The 22832-nt window shown below is 40.6% G+C and overlaps 1 protein-coding gene across 1 annotated transcript in view; it reads left to right on the forward strand.

The window, feature by feature from the left end:
• The window catches only part of pcdh1a (protocadherin 1a), an 83337-nt gene extending 64488 nt beyond the window's left edge, over window positions 1-18849 (forward strand). The window contains exon 5 of the mRNA XM_018692232.2: window positions 14751-18849. Coding sequence (XP_018547748.1) covers window positions 14751-15121 — 371 coding nt within the window. The 3' untranslated portion in view covers window positions 15122-18849. The remainder of the gene's footprint in view (window positions 1-14750) is intronic.
• Window positions 18850-22832: the final 3983 nt, after the last annotated feature.

Below are 22832 nucleotides of genomic sequence, written 5' to 3' on the forward strand. Positions count from 1 at the left end.
TTGCTGTCTTATCTTTGATATTAAAAAGGGTTTGTTTTGGGGAATACTGACATATATAATAACTGAAAAACCCAGAAAGAGTTTGCAGTGTTTCTTCGTTTCAAGCTGCATTTCTAATTCTACCAATCAGTGCATAGGGTAGAAAGTATTTTGCCTGAGAAGTGGAAAAACTATTATTTGTAAAAGATATCAGTTACACTAAATGATCAGTCAACTTTAATTATTTTATAATCCCTGAGTTGAGTTTGATTTTGAAAGATTTTTTTTCTTAATTAATTCCATCAATTATATTTCATCTCAATGACAACTGATAAAAACAGTTAAAGAATAACAAGTTAAAGAATATTTTTTATCTACATCAATCCACGCCAGTGAGCGTATTTAGTGCCTCAGCACACACACAAATTGTTTAACCTCCTGCTGCCCCAGAGCCTGGAGTGTGAGTCATCCGAGACCTATGATAGGCCTCTTCTCTTTTCTTGGGACACAAGTTTGACTGGCAATCCCGTCATGTCCAGTCCAACCCAGACAATAATCACTCTTCTGGGGATCAGCGGTTAGGCATCTTGGCTGTGATATGAGGGCTAGCACCGACAGGACACAGGTGGATTGAAGGCAGGTACCAGCGTGCGCACACACACAAATACACACACACACAAATACACACACACACAAACTGAACTGACCACAGATGGAGGAATTTTGATGTGGCCGGTTGCCCAGTGTGAGGTCTCACTGTGTCTTTCTCTGTACGGACTTACTGCCATATGGGCTATTGAGAAGGGTGAGATAAAATGGAATAAATGGCGTTTGCATGATAATGAAGTTCTTTAGTAATGCTGTCTGATTTTCCAGCCTTAGATCTCTCAGATGATGCATGTAGCGCCGTATATTTGTTCTTTTTGAACTCCTGTCAGGGATTTTCCTCTGCTTTCAGTGCTTGCCATAAAAGTATCAAACCATTTTAGCCATTACTGCTTTAACATGAGTTCCCTGTGAATATCTGGTTTGTGTGTACAAAGCATGAGAGTGATTTTAAACAAAGGAAGATGTGGAGAAAGCCGCTGTGCAAACTGAGAGTCAGGACGTCGGCCTAATGGGGCTTGTTTGTCCTATGAGTGCCAGCTTGGTCCCCTGCCCGGGCGCCAATATAGTGTGCTGATGCAGGGGTGTGGGTTTCCTCAAGCAGATGTCAATGCGCCTGTCAGAGTCCCTGCCTGTTAGTACTTTTGAGTGGAGTAGACCCATGCCAGCCTGTACCAGCACGGTGGCCTATGCCAGCCACTGCTGGAACTGCCACCACCTGAGAGCGGACAGGTCATGGGACTGGCAGTTTTGTGGAGGCTTCTGTGGAAGAAAAGTCCTCACAAGTGGTCCCCCGAGGCAAGTTGTCATGAGAAATACGCCCATAATCCCGGGCTCATTCTAGCACACACATTATGCTCTGCACACATCAGCTGCTATTTGTTAACACCCCCACCCCCGATTGTTTGGAATTTTATTTTGGAGCAAATAGGTCATTGGAAGAGTCTAACTGGAGCAGAATTAAACTCTCTAACCTGGATTAGGCTTTGACACCATGGACAATGGTTTACTATAGCAACGACTTTATGGGACAGTGCAGCTGAATACTAAATGGAACTGATGATGTGTCAACTCGTCACACTTTTGAATGTGTCTAGATTTCCATTCGTCCAATTTGAATCTGAAAATGTGCTCTCGCTTGTGTGATCACCAACAATACTGACCTACACGCTCATCCCAAACTTTGGCTGCACACATTGCAGCGTTTGTCAAATGACTTCAGACAGGCCAGACCTTTGAACAGGGCTAAGTGAGAGAAAAGACATGGTATCACAGACCATTAACTGCAGCCTGGTATGGACTTGGCTTATTGTCTTTTAGAGTGAACTGACTTTTTATTGTGTGGCAAAGATTGCAGCTACATGTGAAATCTAGATGGAACCAGAATAGAAGTCCCATTATCTCAATAAATCTACCCCTTGCATTCAATTTCATACTACCTTCTTTTACACATAAACATGATTTCTCTGTAGTTTCATCATTATGTCCAGCTGACTGGAAGACTACACTGATAATAGCATGTTTTGTCACAACCTGTATATTGTATGTTATAGAAAAAAGGGGAAAGCAAAAAAAAAAGATTTAGTAGACGATTTCTGGCACATTCCCAGTGCTCTTCATTTAATTGAGGTCTGCACAAGCTACTCAGCTCTATCTGCATGTATATAACATGGATGAAAACCCAGATGAGTGTTCTGAATTATGCCCAGAAAGAAAAGTACACACATATGAGCACACATTAGGCTCCATAAATAGTGCTTTTAACGCCATTGCTGCCACAATGTCCGGTTTTAGCACTAAGCTTGTAAAATGAATGAGTGAGCCAGTATGCCTAAGCCAGTATCCCTAAGCTTTAGATGTGCTCATGTATTACTCTAACAGGAGTGGATGGCTCTCTGTACTTAGGCAAAAATTGGATAGTACGCTGCCTACTCTTGCCACGCCAGTGAGTCTGGGAACAGCATGCTGAAGCAGCAGGTTTGGAGGTGGTTATGTGTGAAACGCAGGCTTGAAAGTACAAGTTTATAAAGACACATGGAGAAAAATTTCTTAATTAGCCTGGTGCCACTCGTAGCCATAAAAGACACTCCTTTTAGCAGAGTGTCCACTGGCAGGTCCATGGGATCTTGAGTCGAAACGTTAAGGATAATTATGGAGGCAGAAATAGAAAGTGGTGCTAGAGCTCTGTAGCTCTCAGTGGGTCTTACCTAGTCTCACCCCAGATGTGATTCGAAGAGCAGGTAGAGCGGTGTGCTTCGGGGAGGGGGGATGCTGGCTAGGGGCCAGATCCACTTCAACCTCAGTTGGTCGGGCAGCTCAAGCCAGCATCAGAGAAAGGCCCTGGGGGTCATCTCTCCATCATAGTGTGATGGGGACCGAGAGCCGCTGAACCTCCCTCTAACTAGTGTTCTGCCCTTCAATGATGGATGGCACTTGAGGGACTGGAATTGTACTGTTTGGGTCTGACATGCATTTCCTTATTTCCAGTGAGTCACAGAGGAATGAAGCCGCTCTAGCTTTAAGGCTTTCTCACAGTCAGCTGAGGATATTTTAGAATTCACTGCAGTTAAAAGACCTTACAAACTCAGTATGGACCACATCCTGTGAAACTGGAAATGTTGTCTCTACACTAAACAGAGAGCAGCAGTATGTTTTTTTTTGTTTGTTTTTGTGTTTATAAGTGGAAATATCCTCCTGGTGAAAGGATCAATTCCTAATTTACAGTTTCATGTTCACATGGTATATCATGTAGTCAATATCCTACAAGCCTTAAGCTAAATAGAAAAAAAAATAATTATTTCCTTGCTTAACCTCATGGCCAAGCATGTTATAGGGTTAGTCATTTAAAGTGGTACAGCTTACATTTTTCTTCCTTATTACACAAAATCATATACATATTTTTACAGTGGCATGACAAGGTTTTTGATCAATACCACATCTAAGTGATTACTTCACCACTTCTGGAAATTTCTAGCTTTCAAAACTCACTTTAAAACTTACTTTCTGGTGCGAGCTATCCCTGAAGAGCCCTTGTTCTCGAGCCAAAAGCAGAGTAATTCTGACAGAATATTGCATGACGGTGTAGCTTGTTTCCACCATGCATTTCTGCTCTAATTAGAGAGTGTGTTTGACTACATTGTGAAACCGTAGCTGATTTTTGTTAGTTCCAAACTACAGAGCTGTATCATAGACGCATCAATCATCATGCAATTCCTTGGTCACCATCTGAGGTCAATTTTACTTAAAGCAATTATATGGATTTTTTTTCTCTTTACCTTTGGGTAATTCCGTCTCAGATGGTCATGTTGCAAGGCCCCAACACTTGTCACTCATCTTGATGAAATGTCTACTTTGAAACAGTATCTAGCCTCGAGATGAGGTACCCATCAAACACGCCGCCACCGCAGGCACTGAAAAAACAGATGGCAAGAGCAGCCACTTTAATAAAAAAAAATGACAGCAATGTTTACTCTTGTTGTGCATTTGCTGTATTTTTTTTTTTTTTCATCTCTTACTGCTTCCTGGCTTTGTTGTTGTTATTGCTAGGGCTCCCTTGCACTCGATTGCCCCAATCACCACTAGCCACATTTACATGGCACAAAAGCACAGTGAATATGACCAGTTTGTTTAAAAAAAAATCTATCTCACTGAAGAGTCTCTACATTTCTGCCAAACACTGAGATTGAGCCATGCACATCCAGGGTCACAGACAGACCCGGACTACTGCACTGTGTACATGACCTCATTTACACATCATTTCATTAAATTTTCATTTTACTGTCCCATAATGCAGCGTATGTCCTGTCCATTGATGTTATTTTAAAGTGATAAAACATTTATATCGCTGTTTTATGCCCTTTTAATACACAACACAGCTCTAAAGTGGAGGTGTGGTCTACATTCAATTAACCGAAATATGTGGTGTCCCAGATTTACCTAAGTATTCCAGCGCACACCCTCACCCCCTACATTTTCTCCCATGTCTCAACAAGTATTAGATCAAAGGTGTCATTGTGCCAGGTGATTATTTCTATTGGAGGGTTTCAAAAACTTGAAGAACATGAATGTTGACCTATCTTCACCCAAGGTCAATTAAACTCAAGTAGCTGAAAGAAATAAATCATTAAGGAACAACTGGGGAGGGTAGAATCATGCTGGCCTCAGAAGCCAACATGATGACCCCCTGCTGCTGTCTGTGTTTTGCATTTCTCTTTAAGTCGATATTTAAAGACTGAAATGTGCAGTTTCCCTTAATAATTATATATTCAATCATGCTCTTGATTCCATGTGATATTTTCTTGCCTTAATCAAAGCCTTGTCAGAAAAGCTATCGTCTGGCAGAGGGTACAGACGGGAAGAGCAGCACTGGGAGAATGCTGCGGTTCTCTTCCTGTTGCCTCTCTGCTACACAAAAGGCAATTTTCATAATTCATCATGTTGTAAATTTGAATTGTCCTGCTCCAAACGCATAGCTGTATTGTTCAGAGCATTGTGGGAAAGGAGCTTTCCATCTGACTGCGTTAGTATGCTGACTTTCCCAGTGAATTGTCAGTCATGCAGCAACTCTCTCTCTACAGACAACGGTCAAATACAGCTTTGCCTCTCCAGGGTCATTATTTAGCTGCTGCATGGACTGCTTACATGATTCTAAAGATCGGATTTTGTGAGATTATGTTGATATTTGTCCATACTTGGCATGAAAATTAAGCACCTCCTGTGACTGTATTATTTAAATCTCTGTGTATTAACTTTAACCACAGTTATCTCTTTTTATCACTCATGCTGATATATGCATTTTGCCTGGAATGCATCCAGATCACATACAGCGCAGTAGTACTCTGATAGCAATCTGAGCCTGACCACTTAGTTTATGGTTTGAGGATATGATGTATGATCAGATGATTAAAAGTTGTCCTGTAACAACCATGACCACAGGCGAGGCTGTGTAGCCCACGAGACATGGAAAAATGCTGAGGATACGTAGGCTCTCTGAAACCGTGTTTACCATTTCTGTTTTCTATTCACATGTCTACGCAGGTGTAGGATATTCAGCAGCTAATTGTAGCTCTCCCAAGGTAGCCATGTCTGACACTGGAGACTGTGGAGATCAAAGGGAGAATTAGCAGAGAGATAACATCTTGATCGAAAGGGGAGGAAAAACAACAAATGGATCATGGAAGACATCCGTTCTATGTGTCAATAAGATCAATGAGTGAAAGATAGTGAGCATGAAAGTGTTGCATTGGAATTAACTCCACAGGGCAACGTCCTTAGAGGAAAATCATTCCTTCTTTGATAATTAGAGCTGTAGATCACATGTAAGTTTTTGAATAACTAATGAGTCACACCCACATTTTTTGCTGCAATTTGAACATAAAAGCAGTAGTATCCAGTTTATATATTGGCTACACTAAATTTCATTTTCCCATCCACTGGTGAAAATTCAAGAAAATCAAGGAAGCGTATTCTGTAATGGGTTAAATGGAGGCAGGTTAGTACGTGGCAGACAAAAATAAAAGCAGTAACATATTGCGACCTGAGTAGAAAAACCCATTACTGTAAGTGCTCCTGGGAAAATTTGGTTTTAGGGAATAAACAGCTTAAACACAATGAACATTAACAGTAGGACTTGCTTTTGCCTCTTTTGCTGTTCCAAAGAAACATCCCCTACCTGCTAGTATGAGGCCATGGAGCGCTGCCACAGTGGTAGAAAGGGCCACAGAGTGCAAATGTGAAAGCCTAAAGCAGGAAGAAAGCTTCAAAGGCAGAGTGCAAGAAAGAGACATTCAGATGAAGAAAGAAGGTTTGGGTGTGAGACAGGAATAGACAAGTGACTCCTCAAGTAAATGTCATGCAGTAATCACAGAGGGGTTGGATGATAAAACAGTCTGTTTAATTATCATGACATCAGCTTGACAAAAAAAAATAAAAAATTCTGTGTTCATTTTTCTCAATTCTGTCTTCACTTCCAACCTCAGAGCTGTCACCAGTTGTTAAGTAAAAAAAAAAAAAAGTATATATATATATATACACACGTGTGTGTGTGTGTGTGTGTGTGTGTGTTTATTTGCTAATCTGCAAGACAAACAGTCTTCTGCTGCTTGTTGACATACACGTCCAACAGAACGAAGCAAGGCATACTCAGTCAAGTTGTTCAGCTAATATGAATTTTTGACATTTTGTAACCAAGTTTGTGTCAAACTGATGAATACCCTATCATCTTCTTCCTTGAGCTGTGCGGAATTTGTAATGAAGCTATATTTGTGGCCAAAAGAAGTAAGGAAAATCATCAGGCTATTGACTGTCACCATAGGGTTTTAGGGTATATTTCTTTGAGCTTCTTCTAATTATATTACATGCAAAACTGAATGGGAAATAAGCTTTATGACTCCAGTTTCCAATAGTTCTCAATATACTTAAACAAAGTGCACAGTACCAGTGACTACGTCCAGGGAAATACACATGGACATCCAGTAAAAACAAGGACAGCAAAGCTGGGCAAAGATAAATAAACATAAACATATGACAACAACAACAATGGACGCAACATACAATTGTCTCTGTACAAGTCAACCAGTAGGAAACAGTGTTGTAAGGTGTGGGAGAGTACAAAGAGTGCTGAAATAAATAAAGTGGGAAGTGTAATAAGTTACTTTATATACATAGAGTAGGTGGTTATGTATAGTATGAGCATGTTTACACATTCATGTTCAGCCTGCTTGCATTTACATTTAACAAGTGATGGATGATATATATACATGTCACTGCACAATGTTTAAAACTAATATCAGTATATTTGTAGGAAAGCAGACATGTGGGTTCATCAAACCTACAGTAAAATTGACATTCAGGTCGTCAGCCGGTTGATGGTTCTCGACAGTGCTGGTGGACAGTTTCCTGTAACCAGTGATGTCCTGCAGGGCTCTCCACGCTGATGCAGGGTCATTACCTCTCGGTTTTTCATTGTAGCTTCTCTTTGCTACGCTGATCTCCTTGGGCAGTGTGTTTCTGGCCTGCAGCTGCCAGAGTTTAGCTGTAAACCAGAGTGTGCTGTAGTTGGAGGTGGAGAAAGTCTTAGTGGGCTTACACGTATCCTGACAAAAAATGATTTACAGTATCAGTGAGTTCATCCAGGTCTGCAGTTGCAACCTCAGTAACACTCCAGTCAGTGCAGTCAAAGCAGGTTCCAGCTTCGCCTCATCTGTCTTCACACACAGACAGTGATCAGAGAGTCCCTAACATTTAATTTGTTGTCTGTGTTTTTGCAGTTTGTGGCTGCTCAGTTTGCTCTGTTTAAGTCACGTAAAATAATCAACAGGGAGGCTGGATGTTTATGTTCGAAGCTGGTTATCTGGTCGGCCAGGTGTTTTAACGCTTCACTAACGCAGGCCTGCGGTGGGATGTAAACGCTGACCAGAATAAAAGAGAAAAACTCCCGCAGAGACCAAACAAAAGTTTACAGTTTATGATGAGAGTTTCTGAGTTTGGACTGCGCGTTTTTTCTTAACAACATGGCATCTGTACACCAACCTTCATTAATGTAAAAGCAGATTCCACCTCCCCTCGTTTTCCCAGATTGCTCCTTTACGCTGTCCGCCCGGTGTAGATGAAAACCAGGCAGCTGTAATGAGCTGTCTGGGATGGACTCACCGAGCCAGCTTTCAGTGAAGTGCAAGGCAGCCGAGCGTGAAAAGTCCAAGTTTGTCCTGTTGATCAGCAGCAGTTCATCCAACTTATTGGCTAGAAAATGGAAATTCGCCAGGTGAATGTATGGGAGTGGTGTTCAAAGTCCTTGCTGTCTTAACTTCACCAGCACACCGCCACACTTTTCTCAGTAAACTCATGAACCTCAAATGTTTATGCAGTAATTTATGCAGTAATATTCAATTAATTATATCTTTTACATGATGTAGTACAAATTATAATTACATATTCATGGCCTAAGGCAAATGATTAATATTGGTCCAGGTACTGCACACTATGCTCATATGTGTTTCCATTATACTGGACCGTTATACATACATAAAGGTGTAGATCGTTGTACTAACACTATATTTTAATCCAGATCAGCATCCCTACATTAAGTATTACCTTCCACATCAACTGTGGCATGGCCCACAATAAAGATTTAAATGAACAGCATTAATAAGATACCTGTATTGGCCCAAGGAACAAATGCAAATTTCAAAATTTAGTCACTGATGTCTAACTAATGCATTTCAGACTCAACATGCACATTCCACTCTGAGTCCCTGAAGCCCTCTCCGCATGAATATGAGATTGAACACAGGATATAGAGTAATGCTGTTTATTATCTAAGCTGACTGCTGTGATTAAAGATTTAGGCAAAAAGATGTGGGCATCCTTTCTTCTCAAGGCAAAGTTAACTTAAACTGAAGGTCTATGGTCAAGACATACTGTACTGTAGGCAGGATGAATAGGTTATCCATTGCATTATTATTGATTATATAAGTATGAATTATTATTCACTATTATACTAGATACATACATTTTTATCACCATATCTATTGTACTTGGTGTTACTGGTATTGTTTGAACTAAGTCTTGAAACTGGATATGATGTGGATATGATCATAAACTTGAATCTCTTATGTTCACAATAAATAATTTATTTTGTTTCTTTTGCATTAGCAGTCACTGCAGATCAATATCTGTTGTTAAAGTTCAGAATGCAATTTCCATTCAGTAATTGGCCAACAAGCCTGACACATTGTTGTGGGCAGAGGCATGAAGCTGTTCTCCACACAAGCATTTTACAAACACCTCTGTGCACCAGCAGAGATACGATTATATTACTTACAAAAACAAACTATATTATCATTTAGCTCTGTTTCCTCCCATTCCTCTGCCAGTGTTTTGAATCTATTTTATCTGACGATGCCTTGTGTGTGTCACAGCTTGACAAAGCCTTAGTACTGGTTGACATATCACACCGCATATCAACTTCTCAATTGGAGGAGCTGGTGCATAGCGTGATCTGTCAGCAGGTGCTAAGGCTTTGTCAAATGCAGTGATATAAAAGGCAGTCTTCAAATAAAGGAACTCTAAGACAAAATGGTGGATGGCGAGAGAACTGACAGGAGGTGTACCATCACCCACTGAACCATCTACAGCGGCTTTTCCTGACGGGCCTCTGGCCGACATGTCCACTCATCAGCCTCTGTCAGCAAGAGGCTCGCCTGCACAGGAAGCCAAGAATTCAGACCTTACTGAATTTGTGAAGGAGACTTTGACACGTGGACCTTAAACTTCAACAACAATTGTTACCGTGGCATCGTGTTCTGTGGACAAGTGATTAACCTGTTTGCCACCATAACGTTTAAGCATTTACACTTAAAAACAGGGACAGACTTATCTCTGGTGATAAAGAAACTTATCCAACAAGACTATCTAAGAAGGCAGGTGATGTTGTGCATGGAAGTAGCATTCTTTGGAAACACAGCAGTAATAGAGGCATACCAATTATCTGTAGTATAACACTACAGTATTGTACCTAAATGGTTAAGTCCTGCTTTATCTCACCTTCTGTAAAGGCAAGATGACAAAGCCTTCAAGCCTACACATTGTAAATTTGCTCGCTTGTGAAAGTGCACGTCTAAGGTTTGTATTCCATTACAACGAGCAAGGAAAATGTGCATGTCAACACTATGTTTGTGTGCTTGTAGCAACTTTTACTCTCTTAAAAATGCACCTCTGGAGAAAAAAAAAAAGATTGTTTTTGGTAGCTTCTGCTTGCCGTGAGAAAGTGTTCTGAGCACTTGAATAACAAGACTTGACATATCATAGCTAAAAAAAATACAAAACCCTGGTTTCTTGTTGTTTTTCTTAGCGGAGGATAACAACCACACAGTACATCCACACAGTTATTATAATGATAGCAAGCACCAGCTGCTAATGTCTGCTCAGATGTGGTATATTTCTTCTTTTTTCCCTTTTGTTTCTTGGAACTTTTTAGTCATTTACCACATAAACTGTTTGCAGGGACCACAAATATACCATTAATATCACTCACACACTCCCAAACGATAGTAGCTGTTTTCCCCTCCGTTATCCCTCCATGAGCTGTGGGTCTCTCATATTTGTTCGTCATCGATCATAGCAGTGTGGCGCACACGCTGGAAAGCAGCCGGTGGGGAGAGGCTGCAATCAAACAGAGAGGAGCAGTGTGAAATCTCAGGAAGAGGCAGCTTCCCCCATGCCCGTGGGCAGGGGATCAGACGATGAGGAAGCCTGCCTCAGACACTCAACACCTCCCACTGGCACCCTGATGCAAGCTGCATGCAAACCCACCCCTCGCATGTATCTGTCAGCCGGGGGGTTAAGCTCCGTGTGTACCCCCACTCTGTGACTGCACTGAGGAGCGCATGTTATGCCACTGCATTGGAGGTGCTTTAAGAGGCTTCGCTAAGCTTCAGAGTGAGTCGCTGATGTGGTACTGAAGGTGGTAGAAGGTGGAAATTACTGTTTTTTTTTTTTCGTAATATTGCTTTAAGCAAGCAGATGGGACTGACCCAATATAAAAAGGAAAAAGCTGCAGGTGCAATCTATCCCCACGACTGGAAGAAAAGAATTCTGCTGTGCAGAGAGGAAGAAATGTCATTGAGTCACTGCTCTTCAAAACCAAATCACAAGCTCTCTAAATCCAGTCAGCCTGTTCCAGCCACTGGCATAATAGTGCTGTGGTTTTCCCATCTGTTCTCCATTGTCCACCTTGGCTTTCCATCCATGACATACAAGACTATAAACTCTAAAGGGTTTGTTCCAGACTGTGAGCAGATTTATTTCAGGTATAGGTACAGCACAGAGCAGGTTTGAGTGGGTGAGAAAATACCAATTTTCCCACTGTGCCTTTGGCTGCTCCCTCACCCCATGGTTGACTCATTTGCCTCATCATGTCCACCAAATATTCAAACAATGATCGTTGCAGCCAAGTGTGGGAGTGTGTTTTGATGTGCAGAGCGGACAGTACAGTATTCTGCCACACTGTAAGTGGGTACTACAGCCACAGATGGCTAATGGCCACAGCAAAAGGCAGACACAAAAGTATAATTTTCAGTATTGATTTTTTTTGTACAGATGGATTTGAGTGTGACAGAAAGGTCAGTGCAAGCAAATGTACAAACTCGTGCTTTCACAAATGATACACCCTATCATAACCTGCTGTTGTACCAACAGTTTATTATTATCACATGTTGAAAAACTGATGTGTGACTGTAAATGATATGTACTATAGAACGCTAATGACACCGTGTAGCAACAATTACTCCAACATGACAGGTTACGGGTGAATATAGACTTCACATTTGTTAAATTGTCTGTTAAGACCAGACTGTATGTCAAAGCTACTTTATAAATAAAACCATATAAAATTTAGATGAAACACTAACAGACAAGGTAATGGCCTACTAAAATAGCTGGCATTAGTGCGTCTCTGTTCCCTCTTGATGACGTGCGATATGTGCCTTGGCACTGTCGGAAGAAAATGGCAGACTTTGGCACACTAGACGGCATATTTAGCTGTCATTGCTGATTTTCTGGCCCTTGATGATGATGAGCACAGTTCAGAATGTGCTTTAATTCCTGTCACTGGTGCATGGTATCATTTTACATTACATGTTTTCTTTTGGTTGGCATTCCCTTTAAACAAGTCCAAATTATATTTTTTAAAAACACAGTCGACCCAGAGTCAATTACCAATCTCACTGTCAGTGAAGATGTGGCAATCAGTGTTTAACCTTTATGTCTTTTATCTCTTCTTTTGTGAGACTGAATGAGTTAAAAGACAAATTATACATTAAATAGGTAAATATGACCATTTGTGCATTTCTGTGGCTAACTGTGAGTTAGCATGCATTAAACTCTATGACATGCACACACATAATGCCAATTTTCAATTCATAAAGAAAGAAATATGCCCAGTTGTGTCATGTGAAGTGTTTCGGAAAACCTGCGTAAGTGTACCTTTTTTCCTCCCATACACTGATTTTTAGTTGTGGAGCTGCGCCAAATTTTACACAAGGCCGCTTGGTGTGGCATAAACCTCCTGGAAGCTGTGGAGAGGTTTTAATCAAGTGTGAAATCCTTTTGGAGTAGATGCCTACACGACTGTGCTTGTGCTTAGAAGCATACTCCTCAACCCTCTCCCCAACTCTCTTCCCATGAACATCTTTTGTACCAAGAGTCCATTTCACTGCAGTGATGCATACAGACAACGCTCTTAGCGGGGCTGAGAAAATGAAACTCCAGTCATCATGCATCAGGCTGTGTGCACACACACTCTCTTGCCTTGGTTGCCTGTCTTTTCTTAAAGCTCCCAATTCAGTTTCTTCTTTCTTAATCAAGCATAAAAATGTAGTTCATTCTTTTGAAAAGAATCTTAGTTCATTGACATTGGTCTCGTAAATAGAGAGAAGAATTCGCCACTTAAGCATAATGATATAATTAAGCATGAATAAGGCAGAACATTGCTCAATTGTGAAGTAAATGCATTAAATAGCCTAAACATCTAGCTATTTAGGATTACAGGAACAATGAGATTAACCGCAACAATAGATCAGGCTATGCATTCTTCTTGTCTATTCATTATTATTTTAATAAACAATGGGACAATTGTATATGGATTATCCATGACAAGATGAATATTTTAGACATAAATAAGGAAAATGAAATGAGGGCAAATAACTTCCATTAATTTATATTAAACTACAGCAAAATCTGAAGTCATACACAGCCAACACACAAGCTGTTTCACTTTGGCTTTTGATTGATTGAAGCCTTGGTGGGCCAGATGCAGTTTTTCCAGCCTCAGAGGTCTGACATTTTGTGGGATAATTATCTTGCCAGTGGTCATGAGTACAATGCTGATGGTACGTCTCATAGGCTTACTGTCAAGCTGGCATTTTCTCTATTAGCTGTGAACTCTCGCCACCGCCTCTGATACGTCATCTCTTGTGGTTGCATCATTCGCATGCAGCACCGTCTTTTCTGCCGGTTGCGTGTGCGCGGCACCGAGCTCTCGGCTTTCTTACTGTGAAATCATTCACTCTCTTTCACACACTGTCCAGTAGCCACAAAAACAAGACAGAGCATCCATGATGGACGTCCTCTTTTCGTGGTGTGAACAGCATTGTGGCACTACAGTAATGCATTTATCACAGCAATCAAAACTTTACATGTAGGGGACATCACAGACTCTCAGATCTTAGCAGTCAGTTCCTCTCTTCACAGACATTGATTTGGCTGTCCTAGTCTGAGACTGAGGGGATAACAAAGATAAATTGAGTGGCATTTCCATTTAATCTCGGCTGTATGTTTAGCTTGTCAACAGGTGGGCTGCTTAACAAGCCTGTTGTTTGCCAGCTGCACATCTCTGGTAAACAAATATGCAGGTTCCTCGGTGCAGTTTTACTCTCAGAAACCGTGTGATACACTTGAGCGACAGCTGAGGCAAACTTATTTTGGAGCTTTCGCAGATTGTACATTTAAATGAGGTCAGTGGGTCATAGACCCATTTATTTAATTAGGAACAGTTGAATAAAAAATGGATGATAATCAAGGGCAGGGAACTCATTTCAGCCCTGTCAATCAATAACTCATTCAGCAATGGTTTTGCCCAAAGGGACCCAGCCATTCTCTTTGTAACCAAATTCAGTATGTCTACAGTATGTGTTTGTGTCTGTAGTGTTTTGTCTCTTTGGTCATTACTTTATGTTGACACATATCTAGAGCACCATTAACAGCTTACAAATCACATGTAACAGAAGTCAATGTGTCGCTATTGAATGTGTTAACAATACAGGGATATATTACAAATATATCAAACAAACTGCTCTTGGATACTTCTAAATTACACAGACACAGCACGCTATCTCTTGAATGTATCACATCAGCTAGTGGACTACACACACAGTAGCGCTCATTACACAGTGCATAGCAACAGCTACATAGCAACTGCTGCCGACTGCTTAGCAACAGCTGCAAAGACCTCAAGGAGGGAGGGGTGGGTTTCATGGGGTGTTTCAGATGACACCATTTCTGTTCACAAATGCCTTTTTATGCCTTTTTTTTCCTTTATGAATATTGCTCCGATGTTTATCACTATCAAGCTCTCTCTGATGGTGCTGTTTTCTCTCTCCTGCCCACAGATATCCGCTCCCTCCCTGATGTGGCAATGACCGGAAACTGTACGACGGAGTGCAGCGAATTGGGCCATTCAGACGCCTGCTGGATGCCCGGGCATCCCTCCCCCGTACGCAAGACCAGGAACCCCCCGAAACTCTCCACCTTCGTGCCTTACCAGGAGAGAGGGAGCCTGGGACGCCTGGCAAACGGGAGCGCCAGGCTGGGTGGCGAGGAGCACCGGTCGCGCCTTCCGCCCTCCCGCAGTGCCTATTCCAGCAGTGGTCACGACGCCAGTCAGGACTGCCCCTTAGAGGAGATGCCCCTGAGTGTGGCCTCTGAGTTTCCACCCACCTCCCCCTCTGCCCACACCCCAAAACGAGAAATTTACCTGTGAGAATTACCGTCATCTGATTGGTGCACACAGGAGGAAAGATACACCCACTTTGGAAGGAGAAACAGGCTGTCCACACACTAAAGCCAATGCCCGTTTTGTAGGAAACAATAGGCTGTGACTCATTCAATCACTGGCATGAACACTTGTTTTTGTCATTTCCTCCTTAAATTATTAATTTATTATCATATTTATTAAGAATTCCACAAAGTTAATTGATGCACTCTCATCATTTATTTATACAAAATCTTGAAGGATACAATTCAGATCAAACAGATCAAAAGGAAATGCAGATGGTAATTGCTACTTTAGTAGTAAGTAATTATTGTTGTAGTTAGCCAAGTCCCATTCTGTGAAGTGATCTCTTGAATTTGAAAGTTGTGATCAGTGCTCTTGTGCCATTATTAGATATAATTTAATAGACAGCCAGTCAGGCCCCATCAAAAGGCAAGACTCTTGACTAACAATCAAATGAAATGGTTTATCTTAATGTACAGTGCTGTAAATACATTTGAATGGTGTGTTCTACATATATTTTTGTCTGGCATAAGCTGAAAAAAAAATTGCCTCAGAATTTTAGCATATTTAAGCTTTTCTTTGCTGCTGCTGTTTAAACTTGATTGAAACCATCTCCAGAAGTGGAGCTCGATATTGTGGAAGGCATTTATCCGCTCCGCGCAATCACACACACACACCTTCGACCCCTAATCATAGTAGAATGGCCTTTACCTCCGCTCCCTGTAGAGTGCTGCCACTGGTGGAGAAAGCTGTGCGGCAACATTTAAACTGACATTATGTTCCACTGACTCTCAGCACTGTGACCTATCGTTCATCATGAAAACGGTTGACTTGGCCACAGTACCCCGGAGTCACAATGACCAAAACACAGAGTACTCACCAGACACGTTCTGATTGGCTTTTCTCATAAAACCTTGTGACTCACCCTGTTGATGAAATCATACCAGTATATCAGTTTAAAAACATTTATTGTGACAATCAGACGGGCTTGACGTGTAACTCACAACCTTTTCCTCTAAAGCTCATGGTTGTTTCCCCACATGATCAGTACGAACTTCAGTAGATCTGATGAATGCATGAGTTATTTACACAAAAGGGTACTTGAGTGTTGAGAGCCACTGGAGAGACAGTACTTTTGGAAGTTAATACCACACAGATGTGAACTAGACAAGTGCTCTGCGTTCAGACTGATTTATTTGTACTTAAAAGTATGAGTACTTACAAGGTATTTTCTTCTTCAGCAGTTAATTCAATACAAATACATTCATTGAGATGAAGTAACAGACAATGTGGACCGCTATTTGTTACCTAATGAATACGTGGGTTTGAAAAAATTACTGTAAAAGGCTTACTGTCAATAATGTGAGGGATTTCAAAATAAATATTGGTTGCAGTATCAGTAATTAACATCTGCAAATGCAGAAAATTGTTGAGTCTAAATGTAGGTTTTGATAGTAGGAGTCAGGCTCAATTTACTGCAACTCCAGCTAATGATGATTTGCCTTGTATTGAGGACAACATGCTTAATAAGTTATAAGGCATTTTTCCTCCTCTGGCTATTGAACAGAGAATAAAAAATAGGGCATGCCCGTGGGCTTCCTTTATCTTTACAAAGATTTTCCAAGCGAATCTGAAGGATATGTCTGAAGGACACCACATATTAGTCAGTAATTGGATGTTAATGATGACTACACTAGCCTGCCTTACAACATCGTAGAGCTGGCTAGTGTCTTTGATTTAAGCATTGATTTGATTAGATTTGTAGATACCTCTCACCTCTGCAGAGTATTTCCATAGTGAGATTGTGTCTCTGAGTAAGGGTGGAAGAGCCTAAAATGGACATTTCCTAATTAGGGTGAGTAATGAGTCCTGAGCTAGGGCATGTGTGAGCACACCCCCAGGACAAGGCACCCACCAGATAATGCAAATCCACCCGCAGAGCTACAATCAGTTAAAAGGGGTATTTTTATCAGCACTTACCTCATCACGCTGCCATTGAAAACTGCGTTTAGAATAATTAAACTGAAAACATATGGAAATGACTGGACATGGCCATGATTAAATAATGTGGGCGATTATCCTGCCTTGAGGGGGAGAAAGCACATTATGCCGTTTTCAAAGCCATTTAGCAACTGAAATAAAATTCAAACAACAGCCATGATACACTGTGATTAAAAACCCCCACGGCTCCCCCGAGCACCCCTCTCAGAGCTGTGGATAGCCGCTTCACGAACTGAAAGCAGCGGGTAAGATCACTGACCTGGAATTAATGACAAGTGAGAAAGATAGCACCAAGTGATAAAACCAATGTCACATAGCCTCAATCATAACTTTATCTATTTAAATGCTTTGACTTGATTCCGATTCACAATTGCTTCACATCCAGATTTATCTCTGGGGTTAAATCTTAACCTGATTTCAGCCTGAGTACTCTTATCGCGTTAGTGAATCAGGAATGTATCTTCAGAGTCGTCTCTTTGATCACCAGTACATTGATTAAAACGGGGTAACTCTTAGCAGATAAGTTGTAATCATCAGTTGTTGCAACAAATGGAATGACAGGAGTTTGATTTAAGTCCTCTGCAAAACAAAAACAAAGCCCGATCCTACCCCCCAAACTCCCTTGCGATGACTAGGACTCTTTCACTCCAGCCGATAATGACCTCCTGCTACTCACCCCTGGAACAATATATCACCAGATTTGACCTTTCTTTTGAACTCATGCTGAATGAACTGTGTTTCCTTCTTTCTCAAACACAGACCGGTTCTTCTTGATCAAAGTAAGAGGACATCATGAAGCACCTAAATACACTCAAAAGTATGTTGAATAATGTTTAATTTGTACTTAACATTGATTTAATGTTGAATTCACTTGAGTATCTTTTGCCTCTCTGTAGTGTGTATCGTATGGTGATCATTTATGTGGACAGATGGACAAATTACTGTACTGAAATTGGCAAAGGAATTTTTTTTTTTCTTACTGATCAAAGACTCTTAGCAAACTGGTTGTGTGAAAAAATAAAGAAAATCTGTTGGTGGTGTAGTGTACATAGATCTCCACAACCATGCGTCTGCTGTCAGGCAGGCTATGATTTTAGCATGAATTCCAAAGATAATTGGTAGAAACTGTTTACTCTCTTTTCTTTTACTTTCTGAAATGTCAGTGCTGGTTCATATTCAAAAGGCCCTCTCCCAAAACGAACTGAAATTAACTGAACATTTCATCTTTTTCACAGTTCATCTAGAACAAAGACAATTGCCTTGAAAATATGTCTTTGCAAGAGAGAAATCTAGTTGTTATCCTAATTGTTGGTATATTTATATAGGATAAAATGCTTGTGATGCCATGTTTTTGTACAGTTTTATGTACATACAAGTGAAGCTTTCTAAAAGTTCTGAGAAAAGCCGATGGCATATAAAAATTGTAACATGTTTTCTTGAGATGTGCACATCTTGCCTTGGTTGGATTGACCTTTGCTGAGTCAGCGTGAATGTGGCCGTTCTATGCCTGCACTGTAGTCATTCACCGGCTCCCACCTCCTGAGGACTTAATCAGTTTTTATGTTTATTGTGAACAGTGGATTGTCTTATCTTACCAGTTTGTTAAACTCCTGTGTTCTGCTTTGTTCTGTTTTCGCATGTTGGCAAATTCTCTTGTAATACTGTAAGTCCTCATGAACTTTGTAATAAAATCACTTCAGGGAAAAAATGAATGCTGTCAGTGTTTTCTTTGTTTGCTATTATTATTCATCGCTTTTGAGTGTTAAACAAGAGTTTGGTTGTTACATTTTTATAAGAGGCTCTGCAGCCTCGAAGCTACATTGTGTAAAATGTGTCTCACTCTAGGACCCAGGCTCATTAAGAAGAACCAGTATTCTTGTCATGCAGGGAACTGCTTCATTTCTAAGTCAGGAAGCTTCAGAATGTTGAGAGGGCTTGAAGTAGGACAGTCCCAGGACCTGTGTGCACTACTTCAACTAGAGGAACAATGTGCCAGAAGTACACAGTCCCATCATGAACTTAAGCATTGATGAGCTGCCCGTTGCTACACATTTAGTGCATAGCTTACAAGAATGCTGTCTTGAGATGTTAATTCTGAGTCTAAGTGCCTTTGCTTTAACTCACAGAGAACAGAATTTTTTTAAATGGACAATGAGCCATGGTTGAACGCATTCAGTGAAAGAGGAACTCTTTCTATGTCTGGATGTTCATGCTCTGTGCATTTCTACGGTGCTTGACCATTAGCAAATAAGCTGTGAACATTACTGGCTTAATCATTGTTGCACAGATACCATATTACTTAATCATCTTTGAACCACAGTTGCATAACATGAGTGATGAATTTCCAGCCTGTTTCACAAACATTAACTAATAGGTAACTCATTAGTATTGTATTTCCCTCTCATATAATGAGAGAAAATATTACTACATAACTACATATGACTACAGTATATCTATGACTCTTCAGACAAACTAATTTTAACTCACTTGGAGTATTAAAATGGCAACAAAAACATGCCCTTTATAATCATTATAATGGCAGACAATGCATATAGATTATTTTAACATTGCAAGATGTGTCAATCAAGAACTGGTCACTTCCAAAACCCAGGAAAAAACAAACAATCAAAAAAAAAAAAAAAAAAAAAAAAAAAAAAAAAAAAAAAACTGAGAGAAGATCAAAAAGCTAATCTACAGCCCTATTAGCAGCTTTGAGGCTGTAATATTAATTGTAATGAAAACTAAAGGTATGAAAGTTGAGGTCCAAAATTAATTTTCATCTTATGCAGTTGCGGTGAAGTCGAAGTAGCCCTGACTTGAGTATGATGTCAGAATAAAAGCCTTTAGCAACCTATATCAAAATTGTGTTGAGAGCACACAAGTGTTGAGAAATGTGCATGGCAAAATGAGTTTATTTTTCTGAAGATGGTGCGAGCAGAAAACTCATCATGTTAAGGTCATGTGAGGGTAACTCTGGTATATATTTCAGCCTGGTGTATGTGCCTATTGCGGCTCTGTGAGTCCTGATATATTTGCATTTGCCATCAATTGTAGCCAGCCTCCCAACTTTCCAAATGAATGTCATTTTACATTAATTATTTCAAATATTTGATACTGAATCAAAGACAAACACAGACTGTGGTAGTAGGGAACGGCGATTATGTTATATGCATTATCCGGGTACTTGCAGGCTGACCTTACTCCGGAACCTGTATATTCACCTGCACGTGCCGGGTTCGTTAACGTGCGTAAGGCTAACTTTCACTGCAGTTAGAGCCGACGGCCTTCTAAGGAAACTGAAGGATACTTTTGAAGAAATAAATAAACGTAATGGTGGATTATGCCGTGGACTATAATGTGGAGGAGTCACTGTGGCGGTTGATTTTTATCCGAACATGGAGTGAACAGACAAGGAGCTAATCAAACAGGCAGAAAAGCTAGAGGGCCGTTCTGAAATACCTCGGAGAAATGGTTCTCAGCTGACTGAGAAGGAAACGGTTTGCTGCTGCGACACTTTGATTCCACACTCGGATAAATTGATGTGTCCATGGATGATAGTCATTCCAGGAGTGTATTTCAAGAAGAACATTTTGATCATGGAGACTTTGGTTTCACCTCCCCCAAAATCGACTGAAGAGAGGCCGGCTGGATAAATGCTCAGCTCTCCATACGGTAAGAGAAGCAATTACAGCACCTAAAACACTGTGAGATGTGATTACAATATATGTGTCCCACCAGCAATTAATGCTAGCATCTTGTTATATTCCTGGACCCTCTATAAACTGAAATTATAATGGAATCTGAGAGGAAATAGTCACACTTCTGTTGGATAATTAGCCCCAGGTGAGAAACATATCCCAAAATAAAACTGGAGTGACATCTCAGAGCAGTATTATTAAGGGGGTAGGCCTGCAAGTTCAGCCTATGTGAAATGTACTGGAGTTATCTTTTAAGTTACCAGTGAGCTAGCTTTCATGGGATCATATCTAGAGCTGAGCAAAGATGCTAAACATGAGATTGATATTCAATTCAATATTCAATTCTTTATTGTCATTGTCAGTTACGAGATTCTGTTGAGCATCTCAAAAGTGACATAGCAAAATTAAATAAAAAAATTAATAAATGATGTCCCTCTGAACATTTAGGCATTAAACATTTACTAGATGGCTACATGGCACCAGCTGTCATTTTTGTTTAGTTCAAACATCAGAATTGTCATCAGTGTTTACCACTGTAAACATCTTAATTTGGCATGTTGGCTTAGTTTGCTAATTAGCACAAAGTGGAACAGAGGCTGATGGTAATGTCACAGACTTTGAAGGTATTGGACAAATGGAATTTTTTATTTACTGATTCTGCTATATCAAAGTCCAGGCATCACCTAAGTTCATATTGTGTTCACGTTACAAAATGGGTAAACTGCACAGTAGTTCAGTCAGCACTCACTCATCAAGACATTTCATTCTGAACCACAAATGCCAACCTGCTAGTGACACAGAAGGAGAAGTCAGACGATCACCAAAGGGCTACTCTGACACTATGAATGCCATGGCAATCCATGGCCTATGTTAAAGTTTTTGGGATATTTCAGTTTGGACTCCAGCAGTGGCCTGCAAGGCTAAAACAGTTCATTCAGCAGTGTAGGATAGCCAGCACTTTGGCTTTTGAAATTGCCTTTCATTACTCAGTAACAGGGGCCAGCCTACTGTGCCTATATTATACTAAATTTGCTTCAAAAATCAAACATACGCTTTGAGCATCCTGCGACTGCTGAGCAACAGCACTGGCCCAACAGAACTGGAGGAATTAACTCTTCTGGAAATAGATAAAAAGGCAACAATCTTCCTTGTATAAGCCTGTTAATCTACACTCATTAGGCACATCGTCCTCAGTCATGGCTGGCAGTGAGCATTATGGCTTAGACTTCAGTCAGTGTATGACATTGTTATATAAAGATTTCTGTAGTCAATAATTGTATGCATGCTTTTCAGACATTATCTCAGTGAACACTGGCAGAAAGTGACTCTGAGCATAAAATGGTTTTACAAAAATGTCTTATCACATTCAGTTGGATCGTGCAGGTGTTAAGGATCTCTTTTTTAAATATCTAAATGAATATATACCAAACACAATGTCACATTCAGTCATGTATAAGCAGAGGCAGTTAACTGTACATATCACTTCTTTGCTGCTATCACTTATCACTTTTGTTGTCTATTCCAAGTCTATGTGCAAGGTTAGCTACTCACTGTACTCAGCAATTGCCTGTCAATATGTAAATATGACTGCTGCCTAACTGTGCACTGTAAATACTACATCACAGGTTACACACATAGTCATCTACACATATATCAACGCAGGCCGTCACATGCCCAGGTCTCTTGAGAATGTAATGTGTGTTCTTGGATATGGGTATTGCGCATAGCCTCTTGCTCCCATCGGCCTTACTAGTGATTCTTAGCACAGCCTGAGGCACAGGAATGTGCATTGATGACAGCAATGCACACAGGAAAATGGGGGCAAAGGATAGACTAATGGAGAACAGCATACCACTCACAGGTCTTGAACCAGAGTTCAAAATAGACTGTAAGAGAGACCCTGATACACCCAACATGTAAAAGTAGGAAACTTGCCACAATCTCCCCTATATAGGCCTGTGACAGCCTTTTGACAGCATAGCAGACAAAGAGCTGCT

The sequence above is a fragment of the Lates calcarifer genome, linkage group LG20, assembly GCF_001640805.2.
Source record: "Lates calcarifer isolate ASB-BC8 linkage group LG20, TLL_Latcal_v3, whole genome shotgun sequence".
Lineage (NCBI taxonomy): Eukaryota > Metazoa > Chordata > Actinopteri > Centropomidae > Lates > Lates calcarifer.